The sequence below is a fragment of the Anas acuta genome, chromosome 7 (assembly GCF_963932015.1).
Source record: "Anas acuta chromosome 7, bAnaAcu1.1, whole genome shotgun sequence".
In the NCBI taxonomy this organism is placed as follows: Eukaryota; Metazoa; Chordata; class Aves; order Anseriformes; family Anatidae; genus Anas; species Anas acuta.
In genome coordinates this window covers 35554325-35573958 of record NC_088985.1, presented here as the reverse complement: position 1 = coordinate 35573958, position 19634 = coordinate 35554325, and the positions used below count along the sequence as shown (strand labels likewise).

At 47.2% G+C, this 19634-nt stretch overlaps 1 protein-coding gene across 3 annotated transcripts in view; it reads right to left on the bottom strand.

The window, feature by feature from the left end:
* DOCK1 (dedicator of cytokinesis 1) overlaps positions 1 to 19287 on the bottom strand; it is a 258548-nt gene extending 239261 nt beyond the window's left edge. The window contains exons 1-4 of one of the 3 annotated variants that reach the window (XM_068689182.1): positions 19109 to 19287; positions 6734 to 6817; positions 2797 to 2837; positions 1065 to 1120 (exon numbers count right to left, since the gene is read on the bottom strand). In XM_068689182.1, coding sequence (XP_068545283.1) covers positions 1065 to 1120; positions 2797 to 2837; positions 6734 to 6817; positions 19109 to 19154 — 227 coding nt within the window. In that variant the 5' untranslated portion in view covers positions 19155 to 19287. The remainder of the gene's footprint in view (positions 1 to 1064; positions 1121 to 2796; positions 2838 to 6733; positions 6818 to 19108) is intronic. The other 2 variants (XM_068689180.1, XM_068689181.1) reach the window with 2 other exon arrangements.
* Between the last annotated feature and the right edge of the window lie 347 nt (positions 19288 to 19634).

Genomic DNA, 19634 nt, shown 5'->3' with positions numbered 1-19634 from the left:
TAATTGATTTTCAAAACTATTGGTCTTGCAAAGAAAATGAAGCATGCAGGTCGTTACCATTAAGTTTCTGTATGGCTTGTTTTAAAATTGTGCCATCCAAGGATGAAACACCAGCCAGGTCTTTTAATATTTCAGAAGTAGGGTACTCAAAAGTAGTTTGGTAATCAGCAAGAAAGATGTCATTATGCAGCAATCATATGATTAGCAGTTTTATCATTTACATATTTAATAGCGTATAAAAATAAATCAGGCACAAAGGAATATAGTATTTTAATCCTGTTACATTACATTTCATACCTGGCTAATTATTTATTAACTTCACTTTTTTTTTCCTGATTTTCTACTTTTTTCTTAAGAAGTATCTTTTACACCGATTTTTTGAACTTTTAATCCATGTCCAGCAATGCTGATTTGACACAGAAGGATCCAAGATTTTACATCGGTTGAAGCACTAACTACTCACAGCCTCACACATCAGGCAGGAGGATCAGAAGACAACCACCCCTGGCTGGAAGGCAGCGCTTCGGCAGAGCTTCTCTGCAAGGTAGGAAACGATGCCTGGATAACAGCTGCCAGTGAGGGGTCCAACCCCTCAGGACTGACGGGGGAAATAAGCAACTTAACCTTCCTTTTTGTGCAGATGAAGTTATCTCAAATCAAAGCCCTCTTTTAGCAGGCTGAATTATTAAAACTCAAGGGCTGGAAGATAAACAGAGCTGGAAAAAGTGAAATCTGAACTAAAATGGAGATGGGCTGGATGAATTTTATCTAAGTAGCCACGAATCAAGGGACTAATAAAACCTACAAAGCAAACTGGTAAATTCTGTGCTCTTCCAAAGCTCTACATCACTGCAGAGCTGCTCAGCTCCATGAAGCTGCAGCTAAGCTGGGTGCAGCACCGACAGCAGACCCCTGAAACCAAGGTGAGCTGCTTGTCAAACACACAGCACTGGCATAAGCTCAGTAACTAACTGGAAACAAGTGCAAGTTAACCAATAATGCACTGAAGTTATATCTATACCAATAGAAAAATGGATTTTTGTGATTTTTCAAATGAAACTCACCCTTTTCCTTCAACTATTGCTTCCTTAAGGTGAATATAGGAGGCGGGAAATATGCCCTTTGGGAAGGAGAGAAAGGAAATAAGTTATTTGAAATAGCCAGGTGCACACAACATATCTATTCCTTACCAACCCACCAAGATACATTGCCAGGTCCGCACAGAGCTGTTCACATCCTCTTAAGCATCAGAATGTTTTTTTAAAAATGTTTATTTAAACATTATATTGCAGCCTCAACAAGGGAGACTCCACCACACTGAAATCAGCAGAGCTGGCCTGTTCTAAGTGATCATACACGTGTGCAAATTAGGACAGTCTTGCTTTTGAAAGCATTAAAGACAAATTATTTGATATAAATGTATTCTAGAATGACATTCCACCCATAATCCAGGTCCTGCCATTTGCTCTTCCTCAGGTCTAACCAAGCTTTCTTCTCCTGCTGTAAGGTATCACTTCTGTTCCCCACATGTTTTCTCCAAGGTTTATGGGCTCCCAGTTAAACAAATATGGGTTGAGAACATGCATCGCACTGGGCTGCCTGGCTCATTTGGGATGACACAAATAGGGACACGTGGACATACAGGACACAGTCACCCAGCATCACAACCATTAGTTCACAAACTTTGTATCATGTACTGTCTATCATCAACTTATCATTAGCATTACAAGCCACAAACCTCTTCAACAGACAGTACAACCATTTTAGTGGTTGCAGCTCACTACAATATCACAAAATCAGTTTGTTTATGTTTTTTTTTTTAAAAGTTACTACGTTTAGTTTCCGTTGTACAAATTCAGCAACACCTGGAATTAATTTAAGCCAAGAGGAATGCATAATTTCTGCTTAGGCTGAACAAGGCACGCTCACGAAATACGGTTTGTAAGAAATTTAGTCTATCTCCAAAAAAAGAAAATATCAAAATAGAGTAGAAAAAACATAGAACGGGCCTGGTTAGGAAATGGGTGGGATGAACCACAGAACTGACTCTGTTCCTACATGTCTGAACGCACAACTTAAAACATACCTCTGTATGCAAACGTGCAAATTTTGTGTGTTTTAATTTAAAATTAAAAAGAAACAAAAGAAAAATCGTGCAATTCTGATTAATTGCTGACACAAAGTAAAGCAAAAAATAAAAATAAAATTAAAAAAACATTGCAAGCAGCACTCATGCTGTTTCCTTCACTATTTCAGGAACGCTGCTATAAACAGCAGCCCTTTACGCACACTTTGAAACCTAACAACTAGGCAAAATTGCACAGCAGAAGATTACTGCCCCTCTCATGGAGAATGACTGAAAATCACAACGTGGATCTCATCGCTTCCCAAGACGGAATTGCATTTTACAAGCAATACATTGTTTAGCAGATAGCGGAGCAAAATGTCAGCCTTTAAGCAGATCAACTAGGCTGTGAAGCTCTTAACTTTTTACAAGGGCAGGGACTTTGGCACACAAGTTACTGCAGAACACGGCTGATACACACCCAGCCAGCCAGAGTAACCATGCGTACATCCACCCTTACATTGCAAAAAAACAGATATGCGAGTCAGTTTTCAGGCTTTGCTGCAGCAAGCTCCAGTTAACTGGAAAAAAAAAATCATATTCAGCACGGGTCGGCAGTGCACCCAGTTAAGAGGGCAGTGGAGACACACTGGATCATCACAAGGTGGTAACACGGCGTGCCCATGAGCTCAGCTACAGCACACAGCCCTGTCCATTCAGGCAGCACTTACCTTCTTGGATTTCTTCCTTAGTGTATAACCTCTGTACCAACCTAGGAGGAAAAAGGGAGAAAGTGTTGAAGCGTTAATTCATGTGGCCCAACAACTGCTCCCTCCCAGCTCAACAGCCCCTTGCCTTGTGTGGCAAACATGATTTGTCCCCCACCGACACACTCCTGAAGCTCAATTCTCTACAGAATTCATATCCCAGCTACAACAAAGCCTCCTCTGAAAGCTACAAAATCCGAGTGATGATGAACAAAGTGATGGAGAACTCTGCGTGACAGAGGTGGTATTTTACGTGATGTGTTTAACTGTGATGCATTTCCTTTTAATTGGTAATTTACCAACATAAATGAAACCAACTTAAGAGCATTAACTTCACAGGTACATACTGTTCACCTAGTTTGAATTAAAAACCTATTTAAATTCATCAAATGCAAGTTCTCAAGCGCAGACTAGCCATTTGTCACCTCATCAGAAAACCAGAATACTTTGGGATTTACAGTTCACAAATCAAAACACAAAAGCAGGAGAAGGCTCTGATGGAGTTTGTAAAAAAATAAAAACACGATAAAGAACAGAACAGCTTCATAAAAACAATCAGAAATAACATTCAGAGCCTAGGAACAGGTAATTCAGAGAGGGGAAAGGCTCTGTGGGTCTGAAGTTACTTGCACACTGCTCCAGGGCATCCCGGTGGGGACTGGCTCTGCACAGCATCAGCATGAGGACCCCAAGCACTGCTCCTTAAAGCATTTAAATGCTTTAAAAACCCCACCACTGGGAAATACGACAGGGAAATCATCTCCAACCAACCTGCCCAAGCACGCGGCCTGTTCACTTCCACAGCTCTCCATCCACTAAAAGAAAGTTCTCCACGTGCAGACGAGCACTCCGAAACCCACCAGCTCCCCCACAGACATGAAACGAAGGAATTCAAGTCACAAAATCGCTACTTTTCTTCAAACTGCAGCAAATCCATCTGTCGACAGACCTCAGCAAAGAATGGGAAGACCGAGTAGAGCGGGGCTGCTGGGGCAGGCCTACCCAGCTGCCACACCGGGACGTGTATGAACGGGTGTCAGTGACACTAAAAAGGTGGCCCTGCCTAATTTTAGTCCCTGATAACCTCATTATTTTTTTTGGAGGGCAAAAATAAACAACATGGAGAGCAAAGAGGGCAAACATCTGATGTCAGACACCTCAGTGAAGTACCCAGCAAACAGCCACAAACGCTCCTCACTTTATTTACTGCCAATTTGGTTTCAGACAAAACGCCAGCAAGAGGAGGACAGGCTGATGCCATCCATATTTTTGAAAGCAATCTGGGCTTTTAAGTGGCTTGGTTACATGTTACAGGGTTTCCAGCCTCCCCTTTAAAAAGCTCACGGGATTTAATGGCTGGAAATGCCCAGCCAAGGAAATGCCCACCTCAGAAACGAAGCGGCTGGCTCTGCTAAAGCTGCAAAGGCACAGGATGGGAAAAATTTGGCAGGTTCTGCTGTTTCTCTTGAATGATGCACCTACATGTTCATTTTGCCTATTCCACCAAAGACAGAGAATTAAAACAAAGATCAGGCCAGCGTTACTTCAGAAAGAGGCAAATATTTGTTCTGGGACATCTGCTATGGAAAACAATCCTCCTCTCCTGCCACAAGAAAGCTGTTTATGAAGTCACCCGGCTTTGCTGTCTGCCTTTTCCTGTAAGGTTCACATTAAAAAGTGCGAGAGGAAGTTTTCTAATTGAAAAATAAAATCCTCTGCAATTCCACCTGAAAGAAAAACATTAATTTGGCTTTCAAGATCAATTATTCTCTCCCTGTTAGTGTGAGAAATGAGCTCCCTCTTTTCTTTGCTTCCTGGCGGAGCAGAGGCATTGAGATTTAACAATGAGTGCTCACATTCATTACCAATATCTTAACATCGATAAAAACCCGGGCTGCCTGCAACAAGCCTCGATCTTTACACAATCTGCACATAAAGATATTTGTACAAACCTTCAGAGAAAAAGATGTTTTCTTTGATTAAATTTTAAGAGATGAAAGCATTTCGGTAACAAATTGCAAAGCTCTGCATTTCCACATCGATCACAGAACCTCAGAACGGCCGAGGTTGGAAGGGACGTCTGGAGATCATCTCATCCTCTAAGCAGCACTTTAAGGAGGTTTCAGCCAGGTCCCTGCTGCAACCCATCCCATTGGGATCCTACAGAAGCCCTAGATGTTGCCCACGAGACCCAGCCCTCATCTTCTCACCCCTTCCATCTGCGGAGACGGGACTAAGATTTACCATTAACACTTCATCATGACAAATAGGATTTGGAGAAGCAGCCAACTACAAGCTCCTGCTCCAAACCCGAGGGACACGGACATCCCCTGACATGAGGGGCTCAGTGACTGGGCCCCTACAGCCCTCTGGGGCACCAGGAGGCTGCAAACACCAAGACACCTGCGGGGCAAGCTGCACACATTGTGGGGAGAGGAACCTGGAGATCAAAAAGCTGAAATAATTACCCGATAATGACAGCTCTGTGGGGAGAGGTAACAATTACAGCACCTCGTTTCCCATCACAGCAGGTAAGTAATGAGCAACTGTTGTATAAAACCTTTGGAAGAACATTAATTTATTTGCATTTCTTTTAACGTAAACTCATCCCATGTGCCCAAAGCCAAACAACCATGAGCTGAGACCACAGAGGCCTCTCTGTTATTGAAGTCTAAGGGAAAAAGCGACTCATCCCCACCATCCCATTAAGTTAGCAGCAGCCACGGTTTCACATACCCTATTCGGGATTCAAAGTTTCTCCCACATTCACCAAATAAACCCATTTATTTATACATAAAAATATAAAGCTGCACAGTATTTAAATCATTCCATTTGCATGTATTTTTTGCATTAAAAGATTATTATTAAATCATATAATATGAAACGATGGAAGGATTACTTTGCATAGTCACTTGCCATTGCAGTGGCAAGCTGAACCCTGTAAGGAAATGCCAACCGAAGAAGAAAATTAACGTGCCCATAGTGATGAATAAACCTTGTTACTTCTGTTGAAATAACATCAGTTTAGTAAATGTAACAATAAAAAAAACAAACAACTATTAAGCCAATACCTAAAACAACTTTATCACACAGATGTACCAGATCAGTGTCACCAAAACCAAACAAGTTGCATTCGTACATTAAAGCAACTCACACTGGCACAAGACAAGAATTGTTACAGTATTTTCAGCACAGACAGTTTAGTTAAATGCTACTTGTACCTCTCCAGGCTGCAGCATGCCTTAACGTTAAAGTCAAGGATATAATGAAAGAGCTGTATTTTACTTGGCTCACGACTGGATCAAGCAAAAGCAGAGAAGTGCTATGACAATTTTCACATTCTGGTGATTATCAAACTCAGCACTCACATTCCCTTTTATATGGATCAAGGAGGAGAGATTTTGGTAAACGTAACGCTTCTGCAGCTTTAATGTCAAAACAAGCAAAGCATCTGAAAAGCCTGAAGTCAGTCCGTGGCACTGCAACACATGTATCCATCTCTTCTAAGAGAGGTAAATAATTTAGGACCCAGGTGACTTTCAAATTCAGATTAAACTTCTTTTAGCAGCAGGCTCCTTTGCATTACCCATGGGTATCCCAAAAACATCTATCATTTCTCTAAATGTGGGATAGATACTGCAATCGATCCATACAAATAAAGCTGTGAGAACATCCATCTTTCATAGAAAAGGAAATGGGTATTCACCAGGTATCGACCGCACGCTTCTTCGTTCACATCTAGCATTGGATAATTCTGGGCTCATTAAAAATAATGTGTTTTGTCCTTTAGCAAGAAAGCAAGCAATTCATCACCTGATAATATGGGACGATAAAGTCACGAGCAGAAAAGCGATGAAATTGTAAGAGCAATGGTTTGAAAATGCAAGCTTTGCAGGCTTACCTTCATATGTTTCTAGGATGTGCACAGTGTCGCCGATCTGTAGGGAGAGTTCGTCTGGTCCCCTGGCATCATAGTTATAAAGGGCTGGACAGAGAAAACACTGCTGTTAGCACATGCAAACACAGCTTTCAAGATGTTTATTTCTCCACACAAATGACTTTATGATGCATTATTGCCACGTTCAATCCTTCTGTACAGCTTCGGCCACCTTTGGTCAAGTTCCTCATTTCACTCATATCCCCTCATGAGCAAGTCTCAAAAGCCACACGTCCACTTTTTAAAGATAGCCTCCCAGTCTATTCATAATGCTCTGTTTCTCCATAACAATACATTCAATTTCTTGTTGGCCTTGTCTGCTTCCAGCACTTTGTGGCAATCTGATGCAGTTCTGCAGTAACCCTGCTCTTGCAGGTTAACACACAGCAAACCTATAACACGTCTTCAGAACACCCCAATTTACACGGCTGTATCAAGGAATGATTTCTCAATCGTTCATAAAGTTACTGCATGAATACCGTATTTAAAAACAACACAACCCCTTCTGGGACTCTGTGATTTCAGAAATCCCAAGTGCCAGGATCCCTGGCGCTGGTGGGAGCAGCCAGCCGCCCCCCTCGTATCGCAGCACTGCCATGGGGTCACACCAAGTTATCTCCAAGCTTTCTGCCATCCCTCAGCCAAGTTCCTTCTCCTTCCACACCAGTTTCCAGGGACGGGGTCTGTGTGCAGATCAGGTGCTCCAGGCACTCTCTGGGATGTTAAAGAAGAGAAAGCCCCGGACACATCCCACGGGGAGCAGAGCAGCCTCCCCACCTGCAGGATATCCGCAGAGCTCACAGGACGGCAGCTACACGTGCCGTGCTCATTACAGGTCACAAAGCACTTCCAAAAAAAGCCTCCAGCTGAAAACCTACAGCACGAGGCCAAAAAGCAAACTTACAAAGCGCCATGCCACCAGCCCCAGGCGCATCTCTGCTCACCACAGCCATGTCCTCCAGGAGGACATGGCCCCCCCAGGAGGGCCAGCCCCTGAAATTCCACCTAAAAAAGTGGTAACTGGTGAAAAACACTTTCTTCATCTCAAATCTGATTACCAGTTTAGCCCCGAGTGCACGAGCAGGGCACAGCCAGCAGGTCCCAGCATGGGGACAGGCCCCGGCTCCCCGCTCAGCCTCCAGCGATTTGTCATTTGCCAGGGTTTATCAAGTTCCAGCTTACGGTGCTGACAATAATGAAGACACGACACGCTTCGTTAGTCCTTCTCTGAGTTGTATTCCTCTGGCTGGAGCTCAGAAATAAGTAAATAACATCTGAGCGCAAAATTGAAAAGAATACGAAACGAAAAAGGTAGGAAAAAGCAACAAATACAGAAGAGAAAACAGAGGGATCCTAAAGAACACAGGATCCTAAAGAATACAGGGAAGGACACTCAGGTAAAAAAAGTACACAGATCAAGAGGACTGCAGGACTAATAATAACAGGATTTAATGAAGGTTTTAGAAAGTGATAGTTTTATTGACATCAAAACAAGCCCAGCCAGCTATTCCTGTTTTCATTTTTTTATTAGCTTTTTCATTATTACAAAGAGATAAATCCTCGCTGCCAGGTATCTGGAGCAGGATTTCAAAGCTGTAATTGCTATTCCATGGGAGGAGAGCGTTCTGTGAGAAAACACGAACCAAAATTACCATTTTGAACTGTTCGGAGCAGAGAAACATTAACAAGACCTGTACGATATGAACTCTTCCGACCTTGGATGGTTAAAGCTCAACTCCTAAATCTGGGCTCCTGGGCTTTATTTTGCTTTCTTGGATGTCCCAGCTGTCACTGGAGTGAGATGAACCTTTGGGTGCTCGCCGTGTGCAGGAACAAACCCATCCGAGGCCATGGGGCCCCTGAGAGCAATCTTACTGCCTAATACCAGGCCCCCAAATCAGGAAAAATTCACACCCTGACAGATTGAAACCAGCTGAGTACCACATTCACACTTCAGCCAACCATTTCTCAAGCATCGAAGCTGAATAGCATTAAGGATCAAAGGCAGCTGTGAAGAAGAGACAAAATTGGTACCCAGGAGTGCGAAGCGCTGCCTGTCACAGCGAGGAGGGTCAGGCAACGTGAACGTCACTGTAAGAACCACTTCTTGGGACTGAAGATAACAAAAAGCCATCAAGAGGTAAATACTGCCCACAACAGCTCCCACTGACCTCAGCTGAGTGAGCGGTGGCCGTGGAGGGAAGACTTATTAAAAAAACACACACACACCTGTACACTGAGTCAACATTTAAAACATGAAGTACTTTAAGTACAAGATGCCTTAAAAAAGAAAAAGGAAAAAAGTTTGGCTTAATTTGGAAAATCCAGCTCTCAGCATGACAGATTTTCAGCTTGGGGAGTTGTAAGCTGGACGAAGCATTAGGAATATTCGCACCATCTAACGTCAGGCCTGCCCATTGGGCTTGAATTTTTGGAAAACGAGCTACATAGCCTATAACTGGGCTCCTAAAAAGTCTTTGCAACAATTCACAAGCAAGGAACACGCTTACTTAAGCACCAAAAGATGCGTGGCTAAGCCAGTGCAAGTCAATCTCCCGGTTACTGTGGTCTAACACAGCATCCCCACGCTCCTCTTCCCCACACAGACTGAAATGGCACAAGCAAAGCAGCTCCTTTTCTATTGCAACTCGGTACCCTGCTCCTTATCATCTAAAAGAATTTAATTTATAATGCCTTTTCTCCTTAAGGGATAGACTCATGTCAGAGAAAACTCAAGCAGCCACACACAAGAGCTACCAGAAGTACCAGGGGCACACCGAGGCTGCCTTCACCGTTCTCCTCCTTCCAAGCAGCCCTGCACACAAGGGCTGAAATGCCAAAAGCAAAGGATCAGTGTGGGCACTAAAAGAGCAATTTTTCAGCACTACGAGTTGATAAAGAAAGGAACAACAAACAGGGCATTACAGTAATTGCGTTAAAAACCCATTTACTGGTAAAGAATGGGAAACAAACACCGCTGAAGAACCGCACTCATTAATCTGCACACGTTAGAAGAACTAGAAAAATGAAAGAGGGGACGGAGGAGAAAAGGTAAGAAGCAAACAAAGGTAATACGCTGGGAAAGCTTTTCTCTGTATGAGAGCTGAGATAGCCAGGATACCATAAAAATGTTACCGTGCCCTGGAATTACTTCACATTGAAGTTTGTATTAAACATTTCACACTTGGGAAGGAAAGCAAGCTGCCATTGCCATACTATCAGCTTTATTTTACACCCTTAAAAAAAAGACGGCAGCACAGGGCAGCGAGATGTTCTGCAGCATATCTGGTCCTTATTGCTACCTAGCACGGCTTGGTAAACTGGGGAGACTTTGTAAGGCCAGAAAATAAAACAAAGCTGAAGTCATTTTCCTTCCAGAAGCATAACCACTGCCCTGCTGCTGTATCCTTCTGGCAGAGATCAAACAGGAGAGGATAAGATGCTCACTTCTTTCTGTCCTAATAAAAAAATAAAAGAATTCTGGACTTATTCTAGATTCTTTCAAGTTCTCGGTTTTGGTACTCCCACCTTTGAAGACAGATGCCGCATTTCTGGAGTTGAAGATGCCCACCCTTACCAGCTTTCTCCCTCCTCCTTCCTGACACTTAACTCTCATTCAAAATACTAAAAAAAGAGAGATGGTCATCGACTCTGATGGTATTAACGATGTGCCGTAACGCAGAGGTAACCAGAAGCACAATCAAGAACATTCCAAACATTTTAATATTATGTCCACTGAATGAAACGCATCACAGGGAAAAAGCAATCAGACCACCTGAGCTCTTTGAACCGGTGTTTGCAGAACAGCAAGGTGCTGATTTAGACAAAATGGAAACGTAACCAAGTCTTGGCATCTGTCATCTGCAAGCATGGACTCACAGAGCAAGTGACTTTTGACATTCCCTCAAATTTCCTGCACTTTGACATTGCTGTGCATAAAATGTGCTGAAGTATGTGCTGGGCACGAGAAAGCAGGAAGAGTTAAAGAGGCTGGGAGGAGGAAATAATTAGCTCAGCTTACGGTCAGCGCTGGCACAGGACCAAGCATGTACGAGCCGGTGATGAGTCAATGTGAGGCTGTTTAATTGGGCTGCAGCAGCACGGGAGGTGACATGGGAGGGACACTGCTGCCACCCCAAACCCTTCGAGAACACAGCCCAGCTTCCTCAGGTGAGGATGGTGCCAAAAACAATCCAGCCCCTTAACACCAGCCTCGTTCCTTCCAGCTCTGCCCCTTACCACGGCAGCAGGTCCCTGTTACACCAAGCACATGTTGGTGAAGAGGGTGTTTTCTCCGAGGCATTTCGGCAGCAGTGAGCTTCGTGTCACAGCTATATTTTAACAGCCGTTCCGATGGACTATAAAAATCAAGTTCGACACAATAAAATTGTTGTCGCGCTACTGTGGAAATGGTTAGCAAACAAACAGCCCCTGCAAGCCACCATTCACCGCAACACGGAGCTGACGATGCAGAGCAAAAAGCCTCAAGCAAGGCGAAAATGAGGTGATGGGAAGGAGTTCTCATTTCCTACTCTGCTCTTCCTCCTCGGTATTTCTACCAGGAAACAACAACACCGAGATTCCTGCATCACTTTCTCAGGAAAGTTTATAGAGTGGGAAGGAGAGAAGAAACTGTGAGCTTTTACACATCAAACCTCGCTCCATTTGTTTGCGCTTGCCATCGCCGTATTTGTCTCCCAGTCCTTCAAGCTGTCTCCAGCAGCAAGTACAAAGAGCGAGCACGGATCCACAGTCAAACAATCCCCGAGGAACTTGTTCTGCTTTCTCAGAAATCACAGCCAGCGAGAAGAATTACCTGCTAAGAGCTGCAGTGGGATCCACCAACACTTTCTCTTCTCCCCAGCAGCTGGGCTATGGCAGAAAGAGGCAGCGTGGTATCTTCCTGAAGTTGTATCTTACCCAGGAGTTAACGTGAGAGCGCAGCCACGGATGCTGCTCAACCAGCGCCGAATACATTAAAAGAGAAGCGCGGCATTTTGCAAAAACAGGGAAAAATTGTTTTTTCTCCCAACCAAGAAGACACCACATGACTCGGGTGGCTTTCAGGCTAGCAAGAGAATCGCCCTGGCAGCTAACCTGAACAAAGAGTCCCTGTCTGAGGCACTCAGGGCTTTAGGGCCAGGCTCTCCGGGCCAGCCCCGCTGCTGGCAACGTGCTCCCTCCCGGCGCTGCCACCAGGGAATCTGCGTGGCCACACAAGCCCCACATCACCCAGGGACAAGCCTTTTAGTGTATGCTCATGCTGGAAGAAACAGGGAGAAGAAAAACCCAAATTCCTGCTCTTTAAAACCCGGAGTCACTTCTTCCTCTCTCCGTAAATCAAGCATACAAACCTCCTGGAAGCAAGGAGGAATAAAGTAGGAGAACACGTTGAAGATGTGCCCATGCAAGCTCGACTCCTCACCTTTCTGCTCAGCAGGAACCTGGACTTACAGCTGCAACACTTCAGATTTACGCTTCCTGCATCTGCTCCTGCACGTCCCCAGCCCGAGCTGTGGGCACTTGGACTCAAACGGGTCGGAAAATAAACAGGGGCCTCTGAGGGCAAGGTATTGATAAAAATCTGTTCATGCACCACTTCAGGAATACTTTCAGCTGGAAGCTCAAACACCAGCTGAACCACAAAAACTTCTAAAAACGTAAACAATAGCACAAGTGAGCGATTCTGCTAACTTTTTTAGGATGTGCTCATCCAGCTATACCCAAACAACCGCCTTTTGTTTTCCCTGTAAGGCTCAGCACCCAGTACTCCACACAAATTACTCCGGGCACTCCTTGAGGACTCACTTGCTTCTCCAGGCATTTCTTTTCCACCTAACGCCTTGCTAAGGAGACGTTCCTCTCTGTTACGAGGCTGCTTCCACGAGCAAAACTCTGGTGAGCAGTGCTCCAGGCACACTGCAGGCAGGCAGTCCATCCTTAGTGCCGAGATCCCCCCTCTGCAAACAGCACGGGATTCTCCCCGACGTGTCCAGAGCTTTATCAGCCCCTGAGCTCTTTAGGGCAGCGATGATCAGGGCTAAAGCCGGGTAATCTAAAGGGACTGCAGCTGTTCCCTTATCCGGAGAAATGTCTGCGATTTTTTTTTAATCCCTTAGTTACAGCGAAATGTAAAAAACCAACAAACAAACAAAATGCAGCGTTAAATACCAAGAGAATAGTTGGCTCCTCACCAAACCCCCGGGGTTGCTGGTTTTGCCCCTTTGAGTCACGCACTGTGGAAACTACTGCCCGAGACATACCTCTGAGCCACAAAGCTTCAGGGCAAGCACGCCCCTGGTCCCATCAGGACACCCCAAACACTGCAAACTCTGGGAAAAGGCTCTTCCCCTACTGCTCGCAGCCCTGGCAGTGCTGGCACATCACTGCGCTCACTTACAAAGGACCCGGTGCTCACAAACAGCAGCTGGCAAAGCCCAGGCTTAGAGGAACTCGGCGTTTGGCTTCGGCTTGCTGCTGCCCATCGCATGGTCTTCTTCTTTCTGCCTGCCAGCCGCTTGGCTAAAATAAAAAAGAACTCCCCCCACCTTTAAATCAACCTACAGATGATGGTAGCAGTAAAACTGTTGTTTTAGTTACACCACTTAGACTTTGCTCTGGGGATTTCATGAGGCTGCTCCACTCTTGGCCACAGCAGCCCCAGGACCCACGGGAGACAGCCACCATCCAGGAACCACGATCCAAAAAGCTGTTGGGCACGAAAGAGGCAGGCAGGACAACAGCGGGAGGTGAATGAGCGCATTTAGCGCAGATGCATTCTGCTGCCCTAATGATTCAGCCTCCATGCACAGTAAAAAAGGGTTTAAAGTCGGTTCCTGGAAGGAAAGCAAGCAGCTCGAGTAAGTTTTCCATCTCCCCTAGGTGTAAATCTCCGAAGACAAATCCCATCTCCCCCCAGCACACGGGGTGACACCACTGGGTGAGCGGTGCCAGGCAACCTCATGCGTGACCACAAACTGGGAGGAAACAGCAAAGAAACCCACAGGAGGAGCCTGTCCGATCTCTTATCTTGCGACAGCAGCCTAAGATTTAGGCACAAAGAAGTCTGAAGGTTCCCACACACCCTTATCTGCGACTCTTCTGACTCACAGCGAAGTCCTCAGCCATATTTCTACTTAATAAAATCACAGAGCAATCCCTCCGTGAGCGCTCGTAAGGCACTGGAGTAACAGCCTCGATAACCTGCAGCCATTCCAGGGCCACGATTTGTTCACTGGGCTCATATGAAGAGCAGATCTCTGGAAGCACACGGCCTTTTAAATCATTCACCATCCGTGTCAGGACTTGGAAGCTCCACTTGGAAGCACCACCACCAGCACCACCAGCAATATCCATCTGATTTCTTCTATCATCTCTTTTTATTCCACATCCAGAGATGTGGCACGCCTCCCCCAGCAGCACCAGCTCAGTTTGGGGAGGATCCAGCAGCGGGAGCTCCTCGTCCAGCACCAGCTTCCTCCTTCCTGGCTGCCCTGCTGCGATCCCTGAGCACACGCTGCTCCGTGACGTCGGGCTTCAAATCCAGCAGTGCCGGCACTTCCGTGCTTTGTCTGGAGGGAAAGGAAGACACGCAGAGCACGCACGAGCTTCCAGGAGGCATTTCCATGCCTCAGCAGCCTCTGGGGTGCGTGGCAGCACCGGGTCCCCGCATTTCGTGGTCTGAATGCTCTCCAAAATCCAAGCACCAACCTTTACTCAATGACGCCCACCAGCACGCTGACCTCGGGCACTTGGGTCCATTCCTGTTCCGAGATCACACAGCGCATCCACAGAGCTCGGCTCTTCTGCGGGGTGACAAGGACATCTTGCTCCTCCAACTCCTTTGGTAAAACCAGCTGCAAACCTCTGAGAACACCTCACAAAAACGTTTGTGCTAAAATAACATCAGGAGCACGCTAAATAAAGCAGCAGGGCTAAGAAATACTATACGCTATTAAAAAAATCCCGTCTCACGGCCAATAGTTAGTCCCGTTGCTCATTCACCTGTTTGTTTTGTTACCTATAGGGATGGCTCCCACGAGCCTTTAAACCAAAATTCAGATTTAATGCACAAATTATATAAACACGGGAAGACTGATAACACCAGAAATGTAAGAAACACGTTCACAGCTACGGCCCCAAAATGTAGATAAAGTTTTGCAGTCACAAAAAGTATCTTTGTGAACCTTCTTTTGGATTCGATAGAGCACAATTTCAATTTTTCTCCAAGCTAGAGGAAGAAAACTTCAGGAACTCATTGAGGAACTCATTATAACATTATTCCAAAAAAAAAAATAAATGACTATTGCCACCAGCAGCTGCTTTGGGAGAGCTTCCGAGGTGCAGCAAGTAGGAGAGGAGAGAGGAGCCCGACGTGGTTATCATGGCAAATGCTTCCAAACGGGATTAGCACGAGCTCCTCGCCCGAGCTTCGATTCCTTCACCTGGGTTGGCTTTCAGGCACTCATCTGAAGCGAGGCACATCTTCAGGTATTTAACGTGACGTACTGGATTTCAGTCCTGGGGGACTCCTGAAGGATTAACAAAAGCATATCCTGCACGCGGGCCACAGCCAGCGCTGGACAAACTCCAGAAACGCAGCTATTTCCAAAAAATGCTTCTCCCTGTGCTTGCAGGCTGGAAGGAAGCCTTCCTGGCGATGTTGTCCTGGCTTCAGCTGGCTTTCTGTTTACTTCCCCCTTTCCTCAAAGTTTTGCCTACGTACAAAGAAGATGTATTCATTTCACACCAATACATACCAAGAAAGCTGGGCCAAGTACGGCAAAACTAGGATTGTCTCAGGGTGCCTAAATCTAGCATTTATGGCAAGGAACACCCAAACAGGAGGACTGCAACAAGCGCTAAGACACCACTTGAAATTCAGGGATGGTTTTTGCCACCACTGAATTAACACCAAACCCAAACCCTTTGCCAATCAGGACCTTGTCCTGCCGTCACTCCACACTCATGCACGATGTAAAATTTAAAACCTCATCGTGCAAAGATTCCCTCTTCCTTTTTCCTTCCAGGAGTGAGAGCATTAATTAATAGTGGATAAACTCTTAGAGCAACGGAGAACTCGAGATCTCGAGGGTCCCTTCCCAGCCCTGCAACCGTCTCCAGCAGGCAGGGAACCTGAAGGTGCAGTGCAGGATCACACACGAGCCCCAGGCTGGGCACGCAGCGAGGTTTGATGTCTCCTGGAGAGTGGTGCTGCACGTGCTTCCTCGAAATAGCTTCGCACTGATAAATACACGAGCTCTCAGATGGCATTACTCTTACCGAATTCCTGTCCCCCTGTTCGAAGAGCCATTACAAGGGCACACCTGAGGTTGCAGGCCATGCACACCTTCGTAACACCGCTCCATCCACCAACTTGCTAGGGCACTCCCTTAGAAATAATAATAAAAATTAAAAAAATACTTCTGTGTATGCCTTTCGAAAAGCCATCCCAACTCCAAGAGGCACTAAAGCGCCCTGACCTGGAAATCTGAGGACACCCCTCCTGTTTCAAAGCCAGGCAGGTCAATTCCCCTGTCACAGGGCAACCAAAACTGACCGGTAACAAGCGAAAACACGCCAATTTCCAAATGGTGTGGCTTGCAGTGAAATCCCTTCTTTCCTTCTTTTCATGGGTTTTGTTTGTTTGTTTGCTGGTGTTGCTGTTACTTTTTTTGATGTTTTGCTTTAACAGTGCATGTGGCAACATGAAACCCACACCGAATTCTGTGCACGTGGGCAGCTTGCAAGGTCCTGGCTAAGGAATGCGACCTACAGATGCCATCGCAGGTACCTGCAGTGCCCCGTACACCCAGGGAAAGCCCGAGAGCACCCAGGTGAGCCACGATCATGGGATGAGAGATGAAGCAGAGCCGCACATCACGCTGAAGATGAAGGACCGATGATGTCAGGAGTGGAGAAAAGCTGCTTCAATGAAGCTGTCCATTTCCCTGTTCCAGCAGGCCCCCATATGTGCACCCCGTAACTCCAGCACCCCGCTGGACCCATAGCCCTCCCCGCACCGAGCCCCGGGCCCTCTGAGGAAGTGGCACTGAGTCACGCTCACAACTGCCCGCCGAGATAAGCTGTGTGACGGCGTGGCAGCGCTCCTCCTCGAGAGCTCGTGCCTATCCGGGACATCCAGCATCATTTGGGAACTCCATACCGCGGGACGAGGCCGGCCGAGCAGGAAGAGCAGTGTGCAGAACGCTTGCACCCGTCGCCTCCATCATTTATTCCAAGCACGTCTCCGACAGCAAGCCTTGGGATGTCAGAAGAAGTTAGCAGTGCACAGGAACACGCTGCTCATAAGGGAAAAGTCACACACACTTCTGAGTTCCCACAGCGGCACCTCGGTAACATAACCCTCAAGCAAAAGCCCCCCAGGCTGCTGTCTGACACTCGTGCTTCAGCGAAGTGCACACACGCTTCCTGTCCCGCTGTCAGACCATGCTGCGTCCCCACCATCCTCCAGCACCAGCCGGGGCAAGTTGCTGGGAAGAAAACTCCTTTAGACTGCCTAAAATTTATGCTCTGATTCTCCACAACCTGCAAATTTCACAACTAACCAAAAAAAACCAAAATCTCTGAAGTCTCTCTGGGTACAGAAGTGCCCTTTTTAACTACACACAGGTGCGTAAAATACACATAATTAGGTAGAATATTAATCTTCATCGGGAGGAAGTTCAGCGATGCAGAAAAGAGGCGATCCTCTCCAAACCCCGCATTTAACGCCTAACAGGGAAAACTGGTGTTCAATTAACTTCAAATCCCATTTAATCTCTTTGTAACTCCTTCCAACTCTCGCACCCTGTGGTTCATCAGAGAAATACCGACACTAAGGACCATCCTCCTCAACTAACTTGAAGAAAAAGAAAAAACTATCCGAGGAGAAGCAAAGCTGTCACAGAAACCAGGACAAAACTCCCAAGGGTAGCCGACACGAACAAAACGCAGCCCGAGCTCCTCTCTGCTGAGGACCTGGAGCCTTTTCAAGGGTTAGGGCTTCAGAACACTTCCAACATGAAAATAATCCCGTGCTTTATGAAACCAGGAAAAAAAAATGATTGTTTTTTTTTTTACTATTATTATTATATTTAAGTCTAACTTGCTCACTACACATCCAGTTTCCCACATGGGATGTCCACAGATAATCAGAGTTCACCCCGAAATGAAGTGAGGATCCACCCAGCTGCTTCCACACCTTCTCACTCTCACCATCCCAAAAGCAGCTCCCGGAGCCTTGGCATCCCCTTGATCAGAGCCAGGTGCCAGCCCTATAACACAGCACTTCTCCCCAGTGTCACCGGGTTTACAGCCCCACTGTATGCCGTCTGTAGGCCAGCATTTTGGAAACACCCTACCTGTCCCACACCCCACCACAGCCGTCTGGGCTCCTAACAAGCGCCAGCCATCCACATCATCTCTGCATCCCCGGCACCAAATTTACAGCACCCACACCACGTAACCGGTTTGTCACTGAAAAGTTACACTTCCTAGGGATGTACACACACAAAATTCATCCCTGAAATTCACTGGGGCTCTACGCACACCCACAAATTCCCTTTTTCCTGCTCAATTTGTTTACACCAGGCTTAGCCGTGGGCATACACCAGAACTACACAGAGCTGAGCAGCAGACGCTCCGCTTCTCCCTTCCAGCTGGAACAGCCAGGTTTGGTCCTTCCTTCCCCAGGACAAAAGCTCTCACCCGTGCCAATAAAGTTTTCTCCTCCTCAACCCCTAAAAAACCCTCTGGATAAAACAAAACGCCCCGGTTTGAGGACGGGGCCTTCCCGGCAGCGCGCACTGGGGCTCAGCTCCACATCCGAGAGGCGTTTCAGCCTCCGGCAGAGAACAATTCCCCTCTGTTTTGGGGCGGCGGACGAAATGGATCCTCGGGAAGCAGCCAGAGGGGAAGCCCTTGGATTTTCCTGCAGATTGGGGTGCCTGTTCCTACAGATTGGGGTGCCCAGTCCCCTCGCACAGCCCAGTTTTGGGGACGCGCACCCCACAGGGTGGGCTCTGCACCGCCCAACGCCCAGCTGCGGGACGGGGCGCACATCCTGCATAAAGAATAAATGTATTTTTAAAAAAACTATATATATATATATAAAAATAGAGTGGTGCAGGGCTAGCTCTACACCCTCTCGGGTCCACAAGGCTCGAGGAAAGCAGCAAAAAAAGAGAGAGAAAGAACAAAAAGCAGCCCCTCAAAAATAAAAAGCGAGCCCCCGGCCGAAGGGGCAGCGGCTGAGGCCGGCCCGGTCCCCTCGGGCTCGGCGCAACAGGCGGGGACGGGGAGGGAGAGGGGGGGGGGGGAGGCGGGGAGGGTCCTCACCTACGCCGTATTTTTCCTCCCTTTTGGTGGGGACCCAGCGGGTCATGGCGGAGCCGGGGGTAGGGGAGCGGGCGGGGATGCCGGAGCCCCGCTCCTACGCCGCCATTTTCCAACCGCGGGACGGGAAAAGTTTCTACCGACGGCGGAGTCATGTGGGGCGGGCGGGGCCAGCGCCATGGCGCCCGCCCGGGGACGTGGGGACGGCCCCGGGCATGAGGGGAGAAGCGGGGGGTCCTGTGGGGTCCGTCCTGCCCGCGGCTCCCCTTCCCTGACTCCCTCCGGGCGTGCTTCCCCCCCCGCCGAGGGAAGCGGGCTGAGGTGGTGCTTCGCCGTGGGGTTAAATTCAGGGCACCTGGACGCATTACTTTGCTCAAAAGTTTCTTTTCTCACCCCAAAGCAGCTGTGCGGGAGGCTCTGTGGAAAAGCAGCCCGCTGGCTCTGCCCGGGTGGGCAGGGAGAGCGGGCAGCCCCCGTGGCAGCAGCCCGGTCTGCCTCAGGATGCTTAACTCCCCAAAAGTCACTGATT